The 17187-nt window shown below is 43.8% G+C and overlaps 5 protein-coding genes and 1 pseudogene across 7 annotated transcripts; 5 read left to right on the plus strand and 1 right to left on the minus strand.

The window, feature by feature from the left end:
* The first annotated feature begins 428 nt into the window (after positions 1–428).
* On the plus strand, positions 429–2374 carry LOC104806740 (protein C2-DOMAIN ABA-RELATED 11-like). 3 transcript variants are annotated; one of them, XM_010531775.1, is made up of 5 exons: positions 440–481; positions 769–869; positions 1325–1443; positions 1624–1719; positions 1921–2374. In XM_010531775.1, the coding sequence occupies exons 3-5, from the start codon at positions 1333–1335 to the stop codon at positions 2227–2229; spliced, it is 516 nt and encodes a 171-aa protein (XP_010530077.1). In that variant the 5' UTR covers positions 440–481; positions 769–869; positions 1325–1332; the 3' UTR covers positions 2230–2374. The 3 variants fall into 3 exon arrangements, with proteins under 3 accessions (XP_010530078.1, XP_010530077.1, XP_010530076.1); XM_010531776.1 differs by lacking the exon at positions 769–869 and having other exon boundaries at positions 429–481; XM_010531774.2 differs by lacking the exon at positions 440–481 and having other exon boundaries at positions 495–869.
* A 104-nt stretch (positions 2375–2478) lies between these two features.
* LOC104806742 (putative WEB family protein At4g17210) lies at positions 2479–5264 on the plus strand. The gene is made up of 2 exons (XM_010531778.1): positions 2479–2802; positions 2877–5264. Exons 1-2 carry the CDS (start codon positions 2656–2658, stop codon positions 4296–4298), a joined length of 1569 nt encoding a protein of 522 aa, XP_010530080.1. The 5' UTR covers positions 2479–2655; the 3' UTR covers positions 4299–5264.
* Positions 5265–5409: 145 nt separating this feature from the next.
* Positions 5410–7184, plus strand: LOC104806741 (U-box domain-containing protein 36). The gene is made up of 4 exons (XM_010531777.2): positions 5410–6354; positions 6442–6560; positions 6630–6745; positions 6866–7184. Exons 1-4 carry the CDS (start codon positions 6090–6092, stop codon positions 7104–7106), a joined length of 741 nt encoding a protein of 246 aa, XP_010530079.1. The 5' UTR covers positions 5410–6089; the 3' UTR covers positions 7107–7184.
* Positions 7185–7239: 55 nt separating this feature from the next.
* LOC104806743 (serine/threonine-protein kinase D6PKL2) lies at positions 7240–10035 on the minus strand. Its single transcript, XM_010531779.2, has 4 exons — positions 9892–10035; positions 9643–9724; positions 8324–9356; positions 7240–8241 (listed from the first exon to the last, which is right to left on the minus strand). Exons 3-4 carry the CDS (start codon positions 9247–9249, stop codon positions 7395–7397), a joined length of 1773 nt encoding a protein of 590 aa, XP_010530081.1. The 5' UTR covers positions 9250–9356; positions 9643–9724; positions 9892–10035; the 3' UTR covers positions 7240–7394.
* A 1721-nt stretch (positions 10036–11756) lies between these two features.
* LOC104806745 lies at positions 11757–14410 on the plus strand (annotated as a pseudogene).
* A 236-nt stretch (positions 14411–14646) lies between these two features.
* On the plus strand, positions 14647–16347 carry LOC104806746 (nuclear inhibitor of protein phosphatase 1). Its single transcript, XM_010531780.2, has 2 exons — positions 14647–15331; positions 15438–16347. Exons 1-2 carry the CDS (start codon positions 14967–14969, stop codon positions 16186–16188), a joined length of 1116 nt encoding a protein of 371 aa, XP_010530082.1. The 5' UTR covers positions 14647–14966; the 3' UTR covers positions 16189–16347.
* Positions 16348–17187: the final 840 nt, after the last annotated feature.

A 17187-nucleotide genomic window follows, 5' to 3' on the forward strand; every position in this document is an offset into this window, starting at 1 on the left:
ATGGGGGGGGGGGGGGGGGTAGTGATACATAGTTAGCCACTAACCACCAGGATGTTTCATTAGCCGAACATTGATCTCTTCTCTTGTCATGGTGTTCCTCCTGTCTTGTTTCTTTAGGATCCATTAGCACCCTTTATTATGATTTATAATGGAACCGTGCCGCTTTTTGGTCGGTTGCGTTGTAATGGTCAACAACCCTTTTGGAAGTGGACATAAAAACGGAATCATCAAATTATTTTAACCCAAAACAAAGTAAAATTATTTTTAAAACGATGGATTAATTAAGAGAGAGGATGTGTACATCATAAAAACGGAATCAACCTATTTGGTTGAATAAAATGTTAAATGTGAAACGGTAATGTAATGTGATCCTATTGGGTTTTTGCCTTCTGGGGCATGCACTCCATAAACCGACTAACTAATAAGAAGAGCTTTTGTCCGTTCGCCTAAAATGCTCTGGACATTCTTACACCCTGGTAAAGTTAGTTCCGTACAATCAGCTCTCTCTCTATCTCTCTCTCTCTCTGTGGTGAATCTTGCCCATCGGTTTTTTTATTTTTATTTTCTAAAGCTGGCAATTTTCTCAGTGGAACTTCGCTTACAGTTACCCATCAGAGGGTTTGCAGATTTTTATTGTTGGGTGTTTAAACTCATTGTTAGGGTTTTTCGTTCGAGAAACAGGAAGGCTGAGGCTTTTTCATTCGTTTCCCGTTATCTGCAATTACATCTGTTTCTTTCTCTTGATCAAGTTGAGATTTTCATCTGCAGCTATAAGGTTTCTGTGTGTGCGCGCGCGCGTGCGTGCAAGGAAGTGGGCCTTTTTCAATCACATATCTGTGGATTGTCCGCATAGATTGCTTCAAGTCCGGGTTAGCTTTTTGAATGGAATGTGAATTATGTATGAAATGTCCCAAACATTAATGTGAACTCGAGCAAATCTCGAAGCGGAACTGAACTCACTAACATCGAAGAAGTTGGTTTTCCCTGGAAATCTGGGGTTTATCGTTTCCATTCTTGTTTGACATCTTCTTAATGTTTGCTACCCTTTCAATCGTTTCCGTTAGTGGCTACTCGTGTGTTTGCTTCCCTTTCTTGGGTTTCCTCTCTTGCTTTTTCTTTTCCGTGTTTGTGCTGTGAAATTCGATCTATTTCTTAACAATACAGCTACTTAGCTCTTCGGTAGAATGTCTAATAGTGAATCCGTGATTCATGCTAAGTATGTTCAAATTCCGTGAAAACACAAGCTTCAACCAACGAGATTAGCCCTCTGCATTAGCCGTTCCTGAAGCATCTTCAAACAAAAAAAGTCGGTACCTTTTTCTAGGGTCTTAGATGGCCGAACCGCTGGGACTGCTGAGGGTGACCGTAGTTCAGGGAAAAAAGCTGGCGATCCGAGATTTCAAGACTAGCGATCCTTATGTCATAGTCAAACTGGGCAGCCAGGTAGGTTTAAATACAGTTCACCATTGATGATCATTGTTTAATGTAGTTACAAGCATGTATTGGTGTTTCGTTGGTCTGGTAACCAAGCACGACATGAAAGAACTATGGCATAGTTATTTATGTTTTCATCATGTCATTTCCTGTTGCTGTCGTTTGATGTTCTACCGTCTTCTTAACCAGTCAGCCAAGACCAAAGTGATCAACAATTGCCTCAATCCTGTCTGGAACGAAGAATTAAGTTTTACCCTCACAGATCCTGCAGCTGTTCTCACACTGGTTAGTTTCATGGCCATTACTCGTCATTCTTCCATTTTATCTATCATATCAGGCCTTAGACGTTGATGGCACAGCAATCCATGGACAGCAAACGGTTTTACATTGGATCCTGTCATGGAACAAGTTGAGAAGCAAATTATAAAAGACTTGTCCCTTCGCTTTAATGCTAACATTCCGTAAAAAAGCTCGTTTTTGATGCAGGAGGTATTTGATAGAGATCGGTTCAAGGCAGATGACAAGATGGGCCATGCCCATCTCAGCCTTCAACCGCTCGTCTCCGTTGCTAGACTGAAGCACATCATACGTGTCTCCTCAGGTGAGACAATGCTTAGAAAGGTCTTGCCAGATTCAGACAACTGTGTTTCGCGTGAGAGCACCATCAGTTGCATAAGTGGGGAGGTAGTTCAGAGTGTGTGGCTGAGGCTTTGTGCAGTTGAGTCGGGTGAGATAGAGCTGAAGATCAAATTTGTGGATCTGCCTGCCCAGCCAACGCCTAATGAGCAAGTGTAATCTCTGTAATTTCCCCCTAGACGTTTTGTTATGCATTGTTTCAAATGAAATGTGAGGGCTTGAAATGGCTAGTTCATGTGTTCCAGATTAATTGTATTATACATAGACCAATAATAATTCAATGCAAGACTGTATGTTGTTGTTGCTTGATGCCTTGTTAGTTAGCTGGGGGAAGGTCTTTGGAGTGACTGAAAAAGACAATGCAACAAACGCTTAGAATAGCTGATTAAGTTGTCATAGGAAAAAAAAACAGAAGGAATGAGTTAATACTCTGATGTCTAAAAATAGAATCCTTAAGGGCAGGCAAAATAAGGACTTATGAGGCGCAAACCGTGGGGACCCTCTTGTTTCCATTATCAACAATAGGATAACCGAAAAGAAACACAATTTGATGTTTCTGGTTGAAGAGGGAAACAAGAGGAGGAAATGATAAGAGCCGATCCTCAGCGGCCAAAGGCAACGGAGACAGAGGTAGGAGAGATCGACAGCAGACCTCCCTTTCAGTCCGTCAAAGCCGCTGTTAGCCTCTTCCGTGATGTTACCCTCCCCAGATCACGCTTCCTCTCCTCCGAGGTATTCTTTATATTTCCTCTCCCCCCTCAAAAATCTCCATTTGTTTCCCCTCATGTGTTTATGTTAATCCTCAGGATATGTCGGAGAAGGAGACTCAGTTGATGTTAGCAGAGCAAGAAATGGAAAGAGTCCAGCAGAGTCTGGAGACCTCCCAAGCCGCAAAAGCTCGTGCCCTCACCGATCTGGAGTCAGCCCAGAGAAGAGCTGTGAATTTGAGAGCTAAGGTAGACACCGCAGAAAAATCCAAGCAATTCGCACTCCATACAAAAGAAGCCATGAATCAACGTTTAGAGCAACTTGAGATTGAACAGTCCTGCTGCACTGCACAACAAAACGATGAATTGGGTAGCACCAGAGAGAATTACATTTTGGTTGCTGCTGATCTGGACATGGCCAAGCAAGAGCTCGCAGAGGTAAGGCATCAATTCAAACTTTCCATGGAAGCTAAGCTAGCCGACCTCCAAAAAGCAGAGGATGAGTTGTTCCAGGCCATGGTTAACTCTGAGAGGATCAAAGGCATGTCGAATGAGATTTCAGAGATGAATGCTGCTATTGATCGTTTGAAGTTTGAGGCTCAGACGAAGACAGCGGAAGCAGAAAAGATAGCTGAGGAGAGCATCGCTGTAAGAGAAACATATGCGGCTATGAATCAAGAAGCAGCGGATAGACTGGAGGACCTCAGGCATGATTATGATCCTCAACTGAGGAAAAATATGGAAGAAAGGCTAGCCGAGATTTCTGCAGACATAGAGGGTTTACAGGAGGAAATTAAACACGCACAATCCATTAAACTAAGAGATGAACTGAATGAGGCTAAGAGTGTGATGCAACAAATTTCAGATGAAGAACGTTCATACAAAAGCTTGGTGAGTTCAGTCATGATGGAGTTGGATCGTGTGCAGAAGCAGAACAGAGAACTGAAGGGAAAAGAAGCTGAAAGACAAGAGTTTGAAGAACGAGAGTGGCTCGAAGCAAGCCGTAAGGTTGAGGAAATACTGTCTGAAGCTGAGAAAACAAGAAAGGATGCAGAAGAGATGAATAAGAATGTGCAAGAGCTCAGGCGAGAAGCCGAGGCGACACGGTCAGTCATGACTGAAGCCGTGAAGCAGCTTGAAGTTGTTCTGAGAGCGGTTGAGAAAGCTAAAGGCGCAGAGAAGAGGGCTATGGAGGACATGAGAGTTCTAGCTGAGAAACAGGAGAGTCTGACGCATGAATCTGATAAGAAGATTAGAATCTCATTGCAAGATTTTGAGGATTTGAGAGGAAAACGAGAGGAATCAGAGAGGTTGGTTGAGTTTAAAGCTGAAACTGTTGCAGCTCAGCTTGAAGGGATTGAAGAAAGCAGAATTGAAGCTGAGAAGAAGTTAGAGGCTAACCTGAAAGCTTTGGAAGAGATACAGGCTGCGACAGTTATTGCTTTGAGATCAGCAGAGATTGCAGAGGCTGCACACAGCGCAGTGGATGCTGAACTTCGAAAATGGAAACCAGAGGCATGATGATAATAGGTACTCAAGATGCTTAGGTGCTTAGGGTAAAGAAAAGAATCTGCAGATTTTTCTTCTGATTTCTGAACACGTAGTTAGGCACAGAGCAGGCCTATGGTGGTCTGCCCTTCATAGTTCTTCTGGCTAGAAGGTCCGTATCAAGCACAGAGAAGGATTTTCAGATCAAGAAAGCCTTTTTCTACCTTCTTTTTTTCCTTTTACAACTAGTTAATCTTTTGACTGCGTGCCCAGAGAGAGCTTTTGGACACATTTACTCTTTCCAGCTAAGCCATGCAGAATGCGAGCTACACTACGGTGCATGAAACTCACTTCTTCAAAGTGCATATTACATATAGAAACTATGGAGATGCTGAAGAGAAATTCCTTTTCTCATGGCCTCAACTTGTAGCTGAGAAAATGTTCAGCCATCACCGATTCATCGTCATCGTCCTGTTATTCATCACGGGTGACGAGACGTTTGTGGTTCTTGAATTTCTGCAGTTCTGACTCTCTCCATGCCTTCAGTGGAATGATCCATGCTTTTAGGGTCCTGCTTGTTCCCTGGATGGGGGATTGATGCTTGATGAAGTCGTAAAGCTGCTGATCCAGAGAAAAACAGTACACATTTTGGGTGGTGAACTCATAATCTACATAAAACACGAGACTTGAAGGTAAACTCGTTCAATTTCACCTCAAGATCGTAAGAAGAATGTGAATGCACCTTCAAGAACTCAGCCCTTGTGCTCTCTTGTAAAAGAGGTAAATTTTCAAGCTTTGCCTGTTTGGTTAGTATTAACACAAAAACAAAAGTGTGGAGGTGACACCCAGAGAGATGGAGTGAGTGTCTGAAAGAAAAGAAAATTACCTTCCAAGAGGCAGAGTATATATGGAGAATTCACAGCGTAATATGTATTTGTCTTTTATAGCTCAGATCATCAATGGACGATTTGATTGTAAGTAAAATGTATCCACATGGGATAGAATGAAATGGAAAGACATTATCAAGGGCCTTCACTTCTGCAGAGAAGTTTTATGGCAGTGACCAGTTAGAGGCTTTAATAACCAAAGATAAACTCACAGAACATCAAACCAAACATGAGGATGGGTGGGCCGACCGCGGGGATAAACAAGAGAGACTGCAGAAGCTGGCCTCAGCATTCTTTCATTTATTTACCCTTTAGAATTCGATTGGTCTCATCGTTTCTGAGAGATGCATGGGAACAGTGGGCCACTTGTTGATTTGGAGTTGAGTCGAAGCCCACAAGACCCGAGAAGAAAGCTTCAAACCGAATCAAATCAACGACATAGAGTTGACAAATGTTGAGTGTCAGTTTCGACTTTGAATTTGTTTATTACCAAGATTCCTGCTCGGGATCCGGATATTCGAACGTGTTGGTTCTCGAAGGCTGAATTCGTCCCTTGTTCATTTTTTTATATGCTGAATTTTTTCTTTAGAGAATGAACAAATCAAGCTGACCGGTTGCTAACTTTGACCACCCGCAAAATGTGGATGGGTTCTATACTTTTCTCTATTTCTTGCGAATCTGTATGTGCGAACCCACAAAAGGTAATCTTGGTCAGGGAAAGTTCCCTGAGTTGGCTTGAAAGTTTCCAGTTTTCACTCTCGCATAAGCCAAAACACAGAAACACGTCATGGCATATACATATACGACACTGACAAACGAAAAGTCAGCAACTTGATGCGCAGGGGCAAGAACCCAAAAGTCAATAGAAGAGAACCCTTTTTCCCTTCACACAAATCGAAATCGTCTCTGCTGGTGGAGGAGACTGAGAGGGCGGAAGATGTATCAAAACAGCGAGATAGAAGAAGAAGAAGGAGGAGGAGGAGGAAAGAGACTGGACAGCGTAAGAGAGAATCAGGTTGAAGGAAGCAGCAGCAGTGGAACAGTGTCTATGAATGGGGAAGCCAGCGTCTACATTGGAGTTGGAAAGGGAGAGTCAAGCATGGAGGCATTGCGTTGGACACTTGGCCACTTCACGCCCACTTCCAACACCTTTATCTTCCTCATCCATGTCTTCCCTGAGACTCACTTCATCCCTTACCCCTGTAAGTTCAATTCTTTCATGGTCCATCTGAGATGCATATATCTATATATATATATATCCATTGATACGAAAATGGATGATCTCTCAGTGGGGAGGCTTCCTAGGGAGCAAGCCAGTCAAGAACAACTTGAAAGTTTTATGTCTCAGGAAAAGGCAAAGAGGAGATCTCTCCTGCACAAGTTCCTTGACGTCTGTTCTGCTTCTAAGGTCCTTCTCTTCCCTCTGAATGAATCCAATGAGTGAATCCTGACCTGACGAGCCAGAAACTTGAAACAGGTGGATGTGGAGACCATACTGGTCGAGAGTGACTCCGTCGCTAAGGCAATACAAGATCTCATTCCCATTCTCAATATAAGAAAGCTTGTTCTCGGGATCAACAAATCTAACGCGAGGTAGGGTGCTGCCTTTTTTCCTTCTTTGCAGTAGAACCACGAAAGTTGCATAGTGTTACTATTTGTAACAGTCCAAGGCATATGCTTTAATGATGGGCCTCTCACCTCTGCTGCTGGTAGGAAACTGAGGTCGAGAAGAGGAAGCAGTGTTCCCGAGCAGATACTGAGGAGCTCTGCAGCAGAGACCTGCGAGGTCAAAGTCATATGCGAAGGAAACGAAATGAAAATCGATGGAACTATGATACAGTCGCCGACCAAAAGCCCCGGCAGCCGTGACTCCAAGTCGGATCTGTCCGGAAAGAAAGATCAAGTCGGTGAACCCTTTGCTTGCATTTGCTTCAGAAATAAAGCCCAAGAATAAACAACTGATTTGAGTGTCGGCTTTTAAGTTTGCATGTAACTGTGGTCGGGAGATGTACACGATGACTGTTGAACGACACCACTGGCATTGCTGTTTGCTTTGATACAAGGAAGCATGACACTTGAACACTTGGTAACTGTAATTTCGAGGTTGCCAACCACAATCATTAAAACACAAATCCGAGGAACCAGAAAGTGTTGGGATGAAATTAGAGTTGATAAGAAAACCAGAGACTGCTAGCCCTCATGTAAACCCAAAGGATGAATTAGAGAATATCGAATCTAACAGCTAGAAAAAGTCGAATTCCAAATAGTTTTCGGAACCCTTTCGAGCATTGAGAACCAATCCGGTAGCAGGTGATGACGTTGGAGAAACACCCACCAGATCAAGGGGCTTTGGGATCTCTGGTGGAGTTGCACAGCGAATCAGCGCCCAGTTCACGCCCTCGAAAAATGGATGCTGCTTAATCTCAGTGGCTCCACGCTTGGAGGCCAGCCGGTGCTGTGGTTCCTTAACAAGCAAGCACCGGATCAGGTCTCTGGCTGCAAAACTCACAACCGGTGTTTCTGGGAACCTGAGAGACTGACCCACAACGTTGAACAGCGTTTGGCGGTTCCCTGATCCCTTGAAAGGAGTTCTGCCAAAGAGAAGCTCATATAGAAAGATCCCAAACGTCCACCAATCCACCGCACTCCCATGCCCTTCCCCTTTGACGATCTCTGGAGCTAAGTATTCATGTGTCCCCACAAACGACATTGACCGTGCGTCATGTGGCTCTGCAATCAGCTCTGGCATAGATCTCACTCCCTGCCCTGTCTCATTCTTTGGCTTCCGGTCTCTTTTCGATTTGCTTGAGAAGAAACGTGGCCCAAAGCAAGTCATGGGTTGGATACACGAGGGCTCGATGCAAGCCGGCTGAGTGCATGATACTGTGTTCTTACTTACCGGGTCAGACTCGAGAGCATCTTTTTTCATGAGAGTTGGGCTCACGGCACAGCGAAGCGATAGGTCAAAGTCGGAGAGCATTATATGCCCATCATCCCTCACGAGAACATTCTCAGGCTTAAGATCACGATAAATAATTCCCAGCATGTGAAGATATTCTAGAGCTAACAAAACCTCTGCCACGTAGAACCTACAATAAACATGACAAAGTTAGCCGTCAGTATGATCTTATCTGGACAAACACATTTGAAAGAAAGGAAAGATGGACTCACTTCACTGCCTGCTCGGGAAAATGCTTCCCCGGCTGCCGTTGCCTGAGAGTATGCAAGTCTCCCCCAGGACAAAACTCCATCACCAGACACGAGAATTTCTCAGTCTCAAAGTGTGTGTAGAGAGTAGGGAGAAATGGGTGATCCAAAGACTGCAGAATCTCTCTTTCCGTCTGAGCCCGAAGGAGCTTCTTGCGACTAGCAAGCGACACCTTATCCATGACCTTGATGGCGAAGTAACACTTTGTCCCGCTCAGCTCTGAGAGATAAACGCTCCCGATATCCCCACAACCCAGCCTCTTAAGGAGCCTGAAATGGCTTAGACCCAAGACCCCATCCCGAGCCCTCACAGCCTGGATTGCTTCCCATCTCAAGTCGTTGGCCTTGTGGGGCTTATTGATACTGCTACTGAAGCTGCTACAACTACTCTCATCGCTCACATCACTGCTTGTGCTTCCTCTACAAATACTGCTCTTGCCACTCTCAACATAATCGAGACGGTCGCTTATCTTGGCACTCCCACTCGTCTTTCCAAGACTGCTTGTACCATCACTAAATTTGGCTGAAGCACAACTTGTTTTCACATTCCCGTAGCCTGAAGTTTTCCTTTCCTGATCCCTAGAGACATCACGCAAAGCTCTATTATCATTGGTGAATGGATCTACTTGCTCAAGCACAGTCGATAGTGAGCTCAAGTCAGGTTTACTGGCAGAAGGATTGGAGGATCGCTTTCCATACGAATCAGGCAACGGCTTATTCTCTGAAAACTCTACACCCAGAGGATTCGCCATGGATCTGTGCAACTGCTCTTCATCAACTACTTCCGATTCAGCCATCTTAGCACCATGATTTGAAGTCAAACGCTTCTGAGCTGTTCCATCCGCTCCATGAGCAATTGGAACCCTCTGCTGCTGCCTTGCAGACGCCATAACTGGAAAAATAGATAATCTTTAAGGGAGTAAACCCATCGTTGATTGACGAAGAGAGAAGTACTGTCCCCTTAGTTCGTTGCAGCACAAAAAGTCCCCTTTAAACCCTAGGCCAACAAGAACATCCACACAAATCAGTGAAAACTGTCTTTAAGATCCTTGAAGTAGAGACGGCCAAAAGCATAAAGAAATTTCATTTAGGAAAAGAGAAAAGGAGATCCCAGATGCTTGAACGGGTCAAGCAATGAAATACAAGCGAAACAGTGGGGAGATCCAAGCATTGGCCATTGCAGAGAACAGAAAGAATAAGCCGGAATCGTTTTCCAGCACAAGCATGTAAATTTCTGCAGTCTAAGAGACCAAGTTTAAGTCTTCTGTTACAGAAATACATACCCAGTGACCAAACATCCGACATTCTTGGGGGAGAATACAATGAGCACGGCTGGGAAGAACGAAGCGAGCGGAAGCACCCACCCTGATCCAGAAACCAAGAATAATCACGAAGAAAAAGAGAAATCACGATCAATGCCAAAAGATTCAGATAATAAAAATGGAACCCATGAAGAGGAACAGAAGGAAGATCGCGATCAGAGGGAAAGGAGAAACCCTAGAGACATGAAGAGGTGGGAAAGAAGCTGATACCTTGGTAATGTTTCGAGGCAAGAGAATATCGAAAGCCTGTGAAGAGCGAAAGTGAGGAACTTTGGACAGTTGGGTTGCCCTTCCTCTCTGGCCTGGGGAGACAGAGAATCGAGTCAGAGCCAAGAGTGACACAACACAAACAACGATCCCTAACGTTCAACGTACTTTCTTATATGTGGAATCTTGAATTTAAAATATTTTACAAAGGAACAAAAATGCTATTTTTATTGTTTTTTTTTTGTTTGAAGGTGATTTTAAAAAATTCAAACATTTGTTTTATTATGAAACCCATGTGGTAATATTTCTCAAAAAAGCATTACATTAAACTATCTCCGAACTTCACACGTCAAATAATACCAAATAACAAGTTGCGACTTTCTATCTTCTGGGAGCCTCTTGATAGATAGTAAAATACTACTAATGGAACGATCAATTTTCTACTGTATATGTTGGACCGTTCTCCTCTTTTCACGGAAGATGTGGTTGTTTCTTTTCCGCCATATCTCGTATACCGTCACTTGTAGTAGCGTCTTTACAAGGCTATTTTTATTGTTTATTCTACATATGTAATATATCATCATCGTCAAAATGGATGAATTGTTTTTGGCATAGTTTCATGATTCATAATTAGACATGAGTAATTGTGACCTAAAAGAAACAAAACAAAACATGCAAAGAAGCTCTGATCATTGGGACAAATCCTTAACGTGCCTGCAAACGACAACTCACTCTGCTCCTTTAAAATACCAAGAGAAATAGATATATTGTGATATAAGCATATGGCTCTGTGTGTATATATATATATTCATGTATACGAATGTTGTTCTTTTAAAATGAAAGGTATTTTGGCAAGGTAAATGACAACTACAGTTTATATAAAAATCAAATGATTTCTATAACCAAAATAACCGAACCGAAATCCGCAATGGTCATCCTAAAGGCGGGTGTCAATGAGTCACCCTCCCATATAACACCACAACCGATAAGCCGCCATGTCTAAAGATCACCATGGCGTATTTTCCCGGTTAAAAAACCGAAGAACTTATCATCGCAATCAAATAGGAAAGCGTCGACGGAATGGACGAGAGATGTTCTGTCTGAGCCGCCATTCTTCGCGTTCGCGACTCCCACTTTTTCGGAATCTGGATTCTGTCCATATCGGCCCATTTACGAATGGGCTTAGCCTAGTTAAAGAGCCACCCGCTTCGCAAGAAGGCGTGATGGGCCGAATGAATAAATTTTTGGATTGAAGTCTAGAGTCAAAGGCTGTCTGGATCTGGAAAAACGAAAATCATGTTCTTTTATTCGGGTCAAAAATCATCTCCTCAACAATAAATCATCGATTTATTGATCAAAGAAATAAGCTGAAAGATATTTGAGTTGTTTTAAACGTTCTTGGATTTGCCTATTTCTAAGAACTTTGTAATCTTTTAACATCTATACAATTCTCTCAACACAAAACGAGATAAGATAACTTGGTTATCAAACCCAAACTTGGGTGACCTAGTGATGAGAGAATATGCTTTCATCCTGAATTTAAATCTAAGCGTGGGGAGGGGCATTCACATGGGTTTTTCCGGTCTTCTGGGAGATGTAGTCGGGACAAAGGTTCGGTGAACTTCCGGATTATCAAAAAAAAAAACTTGGTTAAGATAACGGTAACATTTTGTTACAAAAAAATAATATCATTAATTTGGATTTCCTTTTGTCGTTTCCACTTTGAAAATATTCGAAATTTTAAGCAATTGTAGTAAAAGTTCAGCATGTTATAAATAAACCAGTTGCAGTACTATATCTCGATACAGCTAAAATACCATAAAGATAAAATAAACTCGACTCCGAGTATTGAGGCGATGGTGAAGCTGTAATTAAAGGAGATCAAGAAGGCCCTTTTGGGAAATACACGGATCTTTTTGGGCTGGGAGTTCAATTCGCAGGAGGGGAAACGGCTATAAAGGCATTGCGTCTGTGGGTTTGTCAGCATCGTCGGATTCCACAAGCAGAGCTCTCGGAGGTCTCTCATCAATGGCTATGGCCGATCTGAAGTCAACCTTCCTCAACGTCTACTCCCTCCTCAAGTCGGAGCTGCTCCAGGATCCTGCCTTTGAATTCACCGATGACTCTCGCCAATGGGTTGAACGGGTATCCCATCGGATCTCCTCCTCCAGATTCGCTTCCTTATTTTCCGATTTCGTCTGCCATTGTTTCTTCATATTTAACGGAGATCGTACGGAATGAATAACATGACCAGAATTCATAGGCTGTCGTTTCGGTTAATGGGTCGCCGATCTCCGTGGATTATTATGTGTTGAAAATGCTGATTCGGGTTTTGTTCTGCAGATGCTGGACTACAATGTACCCGGAGGTGAGAGCCGGATCATGTCTAACATTATCTGACGGCCGCTACTCTCTTCACGCCTTTCATGTTCTGCAGGGAAGCTGAATCGGGGTCTCTCCGTCGTTGACAGCTACAAGCTCTTGAAGGAAGGCAAAGAATTGACTGAGGAAGAGCTGTTCCTCGCCTGTGCTCTCGGTTGGTGCATCGAATGGGTAAATTTCGTATTTCATCCTCAGAAGTTCCATGCTTTTCAGCTAACCTGATGCTCCTCAGCCTTACCTTTCTCGTGATATTCGTAGCTCCAAGCGTATTTCCTGGTGCTTGATGACATTATGGATAACTCAATCACCCGCCGCAACCAGCCTTGTTGGTTCAGGGTGCCCCAGGTTTCATCTCTCGTACTCATGTGCGGCTTAGGCTTAGTGATATCATCAGTCCTTTAACACAAAGTTTCAGGTCGGTATGATTGCCATTAACGACGGAATTCTACTTCGCAATCACATTCACCGGATTCTCAAGTAGCACTTCCGAGGAAAGCCTTACTATGTTGACCTGGTTGATTTGTTTAACGAGGTATTATCTTCTCCCTGATCCAGACTAGCATCGAAAAAGTTATTCAACATCTGTTTTGTATGTTGGCATGTGTGTGTGTGTAGGTGGAGTTTCAAACAACTTGCGGAGAGATGATAGATTTAATCACGGCCATTGAAGGAGAACAAAATCTGTCAAAGTATTCCCTGTCAATGTGAGTGAAATCACAAATGAAAATGCGGTCTATGATCTTCTCTAGCGGATGATGAAGTTAAACGCTCTACATGTTGTAACTGATGAACTGGTTTCCAATGATGCACAGACACCGGCGAATTGTCCAGTACAAAACAGCCTATTACTCTTTCTATCTTCCCGTGAGTACGGATTCTGAGTCTCTCTCTTTCATCACGCTGTAGAGTCATACTTGTTCCCTTGGCACTAGCATCCACGATAATGCATGATTTTCTCCATTTGCTCAGTGAAGAAGTTTTGAAGTCACTGACAGTGTGCTGCTCTCTCCAGCCTTTTCATTCACAGTGCTAGTCTATATTGAAAAGCTTCAATCCTCATACATTGCTCCCATTCAGGTTGCTTGTGGACTGGTTATGGCCGGAGAAGATCTGGAGAGCCATACTGATGTGAAGAACATCCTTGTTGACATGGGAATCTACTTTCAAGTACAGGTATAGTTTGCAGCTTGGCATTAGTGACTGTTACACAACAGGCTACTGGTTTCATCCACGAGAGCTCATTTCTGTAGGATGATTATTTGGATTGCTTTGCTGACCCTGAGACGCTTGGCAAGGTGAAGCCTGACGTGAAGACCTCATCTTTCCTGGCTGATCTGATTCTATTCTCGAGTTCATCTGATAGGCCAGCTTGGATCGTTGTGTAATGCAGATAGGGACAGATATAGAAGATTTCAAATGCTCCTGGTTGGTGGTTAAGGCATTGGAGCGCAGCAATGAAGAACAAAAAAAGATACTATATGTAAGAACCCCGAAAGAATCAACTCCTGCTTATCGTGTTTGGAGCCTGTAATGTCGTGTTCTCTGACCGAATAAATATTCAATGAACCAGGAGAACTACGGTAAACCCGGGCCATCGAACGTTGCCAAAGTGAAGGCTCTCTATGCAGAGCTTGGTCTCGAGGTTTGATGCTGAGCCTTGGCTCGTATCATTTGTTAACCAGTATAGAAAGATGCATTTTTTTCTGACTCATGATGGGTCATGGCACTGTAAAACTAGAGGAACATCATCAAAGATTTGATCCAATGGAATGAGAAGCAAGGTATATGCCATGCTCATGTGTTCTCGTTCGGTCTTTTTGACGTACAGGGAGTGTTTGCGGAATACGAGACCAGAAGCTACGAGAGGATGACGAAGTCTATCGAGATTCACCCAAGCAAAGCAATCCAAGAAATGCTCAAGTCCTTCTTGGCTAAGATATACAAGAGGCAGAAGTAGAGACATCAGCCTCGAATTCTTGTTATGTCTAATTTCCTCATTGCAGTCATGTAATCCTGTTCTCCAAGTGCTCTGGATTCACGGGGATGATTTGTCTGTGATTCTTCTTGCATTATTGTATTGTTTCATCCTCCTGTCGTCTGTGGTCAAATTTTTATGTTCGAAATATGAATTCTGGATCCTTGTTGAAGCTGTTGGAATGGACAATAAAATCTACTTATTTTATTTAAAAAAAAAGAATGGGAAAAAAAAGCAATACTTGGTGGTCCATGACGATATTCCCTCACAGGGGGCAGATTGAATAAACTTGAAAGATGCGGGTGCATTGGGGAGTACGCATAAAGTGTAGGGCTTTTTCGGATAAAAGAAAAAAAAAGGGCAACGAAGTGCAATATAAAACACGCCTCTATGGGGAATCACTGAGATTTGTCACTGAACCCTAATCCAGAAGTGGCATCCCATTCGCAGCTTCCTATGGTGGTCCGATCAGATTTGTACGAAACCCTAATCCTGAAATAGCACCCCATCTTCAAAGCACGAACCTTTGCTCATTTTTTGTTTTCGTTGCCGTTGGATCACCGGTTGGACTCGTGCGGCAACCCTTGTCCATCTTCCAAGCTCGAAGCTTTGGTCATTTTGCGTTGTCGTTGTGATTTTAAGGGATGAGGCACTCTACAGGTTCGCTTGTGCGAGTTTGTTGAGAGGTTCAAGGTCTCCTTGGGAAGTGAAGTAACAGAGGATGTATGGAAGGTCGGGTCTCGATAGGTTTAAGAAATCTCAATCCTTGGAGCCTTTCTCGGTGTCCGCCGACTCAGCTTCTTCAACTGCAACGCTTGGTCCGAAGAATACAGGAGCCAGTGAGGTGGGTCAAACCCAGCATGTCGGAGAAGGACAATCGAGCTGGCAGCCGCCTGATTGGGCAATAGAGCCCCGTGCTGGTGTTTTTTATCTTGAGATCGTCAAGGATGGTCAGATCCTTGATAAGATTCAGCTCGATCGACGGAGACACATCTTTGGGAGGCAACATCAGACCTGCGATTTTGTGCTTGATCATCAGTCTGTCTCCCGCCAGCATGCTGCCGTCGTTCCCCACAAGAATGGCAGGGTTTGCTCTACTAACATTCTCTCCTCCATTTTTTAGCATCTCTCGTCGAATTATGAAAGAATATAGCTGTTCAGCCTCTTTTCTAATCGCTGGGTTACTCTGCAGCATCTTCGTGATTGACTTGGGATCAGCTCATGGTACGTTTGTTGCAAACGAGAGACTAACTAAAGAAACCCCCGTGGAGCTTGAAGTGGGCCAGTCCTTGCGTTTCGCAGCTTCCACTAGAACCTATATTTTGAGAAAGAACAATGCTGCACTCTTCCCACGTCCTCCACCACCGGCAGAGATTAAGCTACCTCAGGCTCCTGATCCCGCTGACGAGGATGCTGTTGTTGCTTACAATACCTTGCTTAACCGGTATGGTTTGACTAAGCCCGATGGAAATGAATCCGAAAGAGACAAACGTGCTGCTAAAAGGATTAAGAAATTAAGAGTGGCCTTCAGGGATCAATCTGGAGGGGAGCTTGTTGAGATCGTTGGGATTTCAGATGGTGTTGATGTAGGAACAGAACCTGGTCCGGTCGGTGTCAAGGAGGGCAGCCTTGTCGGGAAGTACGAATCTCTTGTGCAAGTAACGGTGATACCCAAAGGCAAAGAGCAGCAACCATTGGCAAAGGAACTGAAGCCCTCTCCAGGAACAGGTGTGACAGATAGGCTCCAAGAAGCACTGAAGAAGGTGAAATCCAATCCAAAGTCGGGGATTTACGATGATCTCTATGGGGATTCGGTTGGGAATGTTGTTGGTAAGTCATGGGCTAAACCAGCTCCGCCTTCACCTCCCAAGGAGTTGAGAGGCGATTCTATTACATCTCAGGGTGTTGTCGAGGAAGACAAGGATGATCTGTTTGGAGATTGAGGAGACAAACAATGTTCTTTGTAAATGCTAAGACAAGGCTTGTTGTCAGTTAAAATTTTTTGTGACGTTTCCGAGAGTTTGGACTTGGTGGGTGTTTTATTGGGGTCTAAGAGCTATCGGGAGATTTGGCCAGAAGCGAGTAAAGTCCAGTCCAATTCAGTTCTTTGGGCCCCCAGTAAGTCCACAAGTAAACGAGGCTCAAGTGTCACATTCCATAGTACAAGAAAGGGTAGGGGCTAGGGCCATGGAATGGAGCGAGGGATTGACTAAACCCATCATGCAATGCATCTTCCACTCCCGTCTCTTTACGTTGTCGTCGTGCATATGATCCTCGGAAGTCCTGCATTTTGTTTTCCGAATCAACCTAACAATAACTTCTAACCCAAATCAAGATTAAACGAGAAATGGGGAGTGGAGGATGGAGAAAGGACAAAAGGGGTCATAGAGTGGCCTCCAAACCCACCAACAAGGAGAGGCAGACCGATCCCATCACACTTGGAATCTTTGGGTTATCAAAGGACAGCGCCTCATCACTCCCCCACTTTGCTTTTTCGTTTAATCAAATGATTCATGTTGACTCCTCTTCCTTTGAGTGTTGTGACTTGTCCTCGTAATTATCACGAGACCAGTTCTTGTATATCGAGTGAGCCATTGAAGACAAGCATCCAGCCCAGCAAGAGAGAAGATTCCGTATAGGAATACGGACAAGGGGAAAAGCCTTGAATCATGATCGACTTTGTTGATTGTTAAAGAGAATAAGACTGAGGAAGCTCTTTTTCATGCGCTCCAAAAGAGAATGCTAGCGTAAACAGCTAACAAAGAGGCCACATAGCCCCCAACGGCAAAACGCCAAATGAATTCTGCAGCGCGCGCACACAAACTCGCATCTTTTTTATCTGGAGATTCTTGAAAGGGAAGGTGCTTGGCCATGGATCTTTTGGGTTCTGCTTTCCCCAATCCACTATGAAAAAGTTGTCTGCTGTGAGTTTTCCTCATTTG

Source organism: Tarenaya hassleriana, unplaced genomic scaffold (genome assembly GCF_000463585.1).
Source record: "Tarenaya hassleriana unplaced genomic scaffold, ASM46358v1 Cleome12, whole genome shotgun sequence".
Classification (NCBI taxonomy): domain Eukaryota; kingdom Viridiplantae; phylum Streptophyta; class Magnoliopsida; order Brassicales; family Cleomaceae; genus Tarenaya; species Tarenaya hassleriana.